At 50.5% G+C, this 4,264-nt stretch overlaps 1 protein-coding gene across 4 annotated transcripts in view; it reads right to left on the bottom strand.

Moving 5' to 3' along the window:
* Window positions 1-4,264, bottom strand: part of ECSIT (ECSIT signaling integrator) — a 36,756-nt gene that overhangs the window by 14,786 nt on the left and 17,706 nt on the right. For 3 of the 4 annotated variants that reach the window (XM_017497714.2, XM_037727603.1, XM_017497715.2), the window contains one exon: window positions 250-667. The exons of the other annotated variant lie outside the window; for it this stretch is intronic. In XM_017497714.2, the coding sequence (XP_017353203.1) occupies window positions 250-667 (418 nt within the window). The remainder of the gene's footprint in view (window positions 1-249; window positions 668-4,264) is intronic. 4 annotated transcript variants of the gene reach the window in all.

The following is a 4,264-nucleotide window of genomic DNA, read 5'->3' as shown; positions in this document are numbered from 1 at the left end:
GGGAGGGAAGGGGAGAGGGAGGGAAGGGGAGAGGGAGGGAAGGGGAGAGGGAGGGAGCGGAAGGGAGGGAGAGGAGGAGGGAAAAGGAAAGGGGCAAGGGAAAGGGAAGGGAAAGGGAAGGGAAAGGGAAAGAGAGACTGGGAAAGGGAGGGGAGCTAGAGAGACAGAGCCTGGGCTGAGACCCAGGAGAGGTGCTGCCAGCTCTCAGGACAGCCCACTCCCCACCCCACACCGGCCTCCTGTCCTCACCGTTGTTCTCCATCTGCTCCAGGACGGCCACCCCACACTCCTGCTGCCGAGGGTAGTGGATGAAGATCTGCTGGATGAAGTTGCGAGGCCGGAAGACCTCCTTGGGGAAGATGTCGAGCAGCTTGTTGTACACGGCCAGGTCCCGCTCGACGCCATACTCACGCATCTTGCGCAGGGCCAGGTAGATAAAGTCAACGTGGCCCCGCTTACGCACGCTGTGCTCCCCAAATTTCTGCACCGCCTGCAGGAAGCTCGCCTTGTCCCGTTTCCCATTGGGCGCCTGCCCAAACATGTTTTCATAGGGCACCAAGGCCTTGGTGCGTCTCTGCTGGGGTTCCGTTGGGGTGGGAACCAGCGACGTTTCAGAGCTGTGGGTGGCTGCGCTGCAGTGGAGGCCCCGAGGGAGCTGGCGGGCGACCTAGGGAGGGAGGAGAACTGCTGGAATCTGACACCTCCCAGTGTCTGGAGGCGGGGTGGCTGCCAGGCTAGCTTTTTCCTTGGAGAGGTGCCAGTGGCCTCCCAGAAGACCTTGGAGGTAGGAAACTGTGGTTACAAACCCAAGATTCGAGGCCATTACAAAGTGCGATAAAACACAGTGCTGGCATGGCAGGGAGGAAACAGGCGCTGTCAGCCATGGCCGGGGCAGCTGCTAAAAACTGCCATGGAGGCAACTTGGTAATAGTCACAGTGATGACACACACATGCTTTATTTATTTATTTTTTTTTTTTTGAGACAGAGTGTTGCTCTGTCCTCCAGGCTGGAGTGCAATGGCGCAATCTCGGCTCACTGCAACTCCTTTTCCCGGGTTCAAGCGATTGTCCTGCCTCAGCCTCCGGAGTAGCTGGGATTACAGGCATGTGCCACCATGCCTGGCTAATTTTGCATTTTTAGTAGAGATGGGGTTTCTCCATGTTGGTCAGGCTGGTCTTGAACTCCCGACCTCAGGTGATCTGCCCGCCTCAGCCTCCCAACGTGCTGGGATTACAGGAGTGAGCCACCTGAATCTTTTTTTCAGTGACAATAACTCCAAAGTTGGTAGTTTGCAAAGAAGAAAAGGGGAAGGCAAAAACATGTAGAACTTTTCTAAGAACTTGGGGATGCTCTTTGAACCTCCTTTGTAGCTTGTAGCAGATGCTATCAGTGGTTGCCCACACCCATGAACTAACTTAACACATTTATATGCCCTAGCTTGACACTGATACAGGAGCCAGGAAGAAATTATTTAGGCAGAGAATGAGGGCAGAGGGTCCTCGGTAAGGTTGCCCTTTTAATAAGAAGCTGCCCCCAAATCATTTTTTTTTCTAGCAAAGTGCAGCCTGAAAAGTCAGGCTGCAGATGTAGAAAAACAAGCTGGAAGCTTGCGCGGGTGAACGCCGGCAGCTATGCCAATAGGAAAAGGGTACTGGGAGCCAGCCATGTTCAACATGGAGGCTCCATCTTCCCTTTTCTTTGTCAACCACGTGTGCAGTAAAGGAACAGGCAACATGGTCCTGGCAGGTAGAGACTCCATCTGCATAATGAAATATTAGAGCAGGCGGCCAGGTTCTTTGCAAAATGGCACACCTGGTCCAACCAATCGTTGGGCCTTATGTAAATCAGATACCACCACCTCAAGCTCATCTATAAAACCCCATGCATTTCACCATGGAACTGGGAGGTCCATTTGGAAGCCCTCTCTCTCTGCCAGGGAGAGAGCTCTCTTGTTGCCTATCTGCTCCTTTTTTTTTTTTTTTTTTTTTTTTTCTTACTCTGTCACTCATGCTGGAGTACAGTGGCATGACCTCAGCTCAGTGCAACCTCTGCTTCCTATGTTCAAGCAATTCTCATGCCTCAGCCTCCCAAATAGGGACTACAGACGTGCTCCACCACGCCCTACTAATTTTTACATTTTTAGTAAAGATGGGATTTCACCATGTTGGCTAGGCTGGTCTCAAACTCCAGGCCTAAAGTGATTCACCTGCCTCAGCCTCCCAAAGTCTTGGGATTATAGGTGTGAGCCACCGCACTCAGCCCCTTTTTACTTTTTCCTTTTTAGAGACAGAGTTTCACTCTTGTTGCTCAGGCTGGAATACAAACTCTGCCTCCTGGGTTCAAGCAATTCTCCTACCTCAGCCTCCCAAATAGCCAGGATTACAGGTACCTGCCACCACGCCCAGCTAATTTTTTTTTTTTTTGAAATGGAGTCTCACTCTATTGCCCAGGCTGGAGTACAATGGTGTGATCTTAGCTCACTACAACCTCCACCTCCCAGGTTCAAGTGATCTCTCCTGCCTCAGCCTCCCAAGTAGCTGGGATTACAGGTGTGCACCACCACTCCCAGCTAATTTTTATATTTTTAGTAGAGATGGGGTTTCACCATATTGGCCAGGCTGGTCTCAAACTCCTGACCTCATGATCCACCTACCTCGACCTGCCAATGTTGGGATTACAGGTATGAGCCACCATACCCAGCCTATTTTTGTATTTTTAGTAGGGATGGGGTTTCACCAAGTTGGCCAGGATGGTCTCAAATTCCTGACCTCAGGTAATCCACTCACGGCAGCCTCCCAAAGTGCTGGGACCCTTTTTTCTTTAAGAGATGGAGTCTAGCTGTGTTGCCCAGGCTGAGGTGTAGTGGTTAGTCACAGGCATGAGCCAACTGATCAGCACAGGAGTTCTGACCTGCTCTGTTTCCAGCCTGGGTCAGTACACCCTTCCTTAGGCAACCTGGTGGTCCCCCAAGTCCCAGGAGGTCACAATATTCACGCAAAACTTAGTGCAGGATGCTCCATCAGCATAGTGCACAACAGCTCAGAACTCCTGGGCTCCAGTGATTCTCCCACCTCAGCCTCCAGAGTAGCTGGGACTACAGGCATTCATCACTAAAAGCCAGGCTAATTTTTGTATTTTTTGCAGAGACGGGGTTACACAATCCAGGCTGGTCTCAAAGTTCTGGGCTCAAGGGATCCTTCTGCCTTGGCCTCCCAAAGTGTTGGGATTATAGGCTTGGGCCACTGAGGCCACCTGGGGCTACTTTTATGTTACATTGTACCACAAAGTAACTGTGAATAGTGGTGAGGGAGCCCATGTGGCCTGCAAAGTTGAAAATATTTACTATGTGATCCTTTATGAAAAAGTTTGCCAAACCCTGGTTCTAGATGATACAGTAACAAATTTCTTATTTTAATTTAAATTGAATGTTTAAATTAGAAGGGTTATATATAAGGCATCTTTAAAAATACATAGCTAATTATCTAGGCATGGTGGTGAGTGCCTGACAGTCCCAGCTACTCTGGAGGCAGAAGTGGTTGGACTGCCTGAAGCCGGGAGTTCAAGGCTGTAGTGTGCTTTGATTGCACCACTGCACTGCAGTTTAGGCAACATGGTGAGACACTCTCTCTCTCTCTTTTATTTATTTATTTATTTATGAGACAGACCCTCACTCTGTTGCCAGGCTGGAGTGCAGTGGCACAATCTTGGCTCATTGCAACTTCCATCTCCTGGGGTTCAAGTGATTCTCCTGCCTCAGCCTCCAAGTAGCTGGGACTACAGGCGTGTGTGCCACCATGCCCAGCTAAGTTTTCTATTTTTGGTAGAGACAGGTTTCACCATATTGGCCAGGCTAGCCTCAAACTCCTGACCTCGTGATCTGCCCACCTCAGCCTCCCAAAGTGCTGGGATTACAGGTGTGAGCCACTGCGCCCGGCTGAGACTCCATCTCTCTATGAAAAAATTAAAAAATAAGCTGAGCGTGGTGACATATGGCTGTAGTCCCAGCTACTCAGGAAGCTGAAGCCAGAGGATTGCTTGAGCCCAGGAGTTCCAGGCTGCAGTGAACTATGATTGTGTCGCTGTACTCCAGCCTGACGACAGAGTGAAATCTTGTCTCTAAAACATAAATATGTGTGTGTGTGGCTGGGCGCGGTGGCTCACACCTGTAATCCCAGCACTTTGGGAGGCCGAGGCGGGTGGATCACGAGGTCAAGAGATCGAGACCATCCTGGTCAACATGGTGAAACCCCATCTCTACTAAAA

The sequence above is a fragment of the Cebus imitator genome, unplaced genomic scaffold (genome assembly GCF_001604975.1).
Source record: "Cebus imitator isolate Cc_AM_T3 unplaced genomic scaffold, Cebus_imitator-1.0 Scaffold234, whole genome shotgun sequence".
Taxonomy (NCBI): domain Eukaryota; kingdom Metazoa; phylum Chordata; class Mammalia; order Primates; family Cebidae; genus Cebus; species Cebus imitator.
This window is presented reverse-complemented; position numbering and strand designations above follow the sequence as displayed.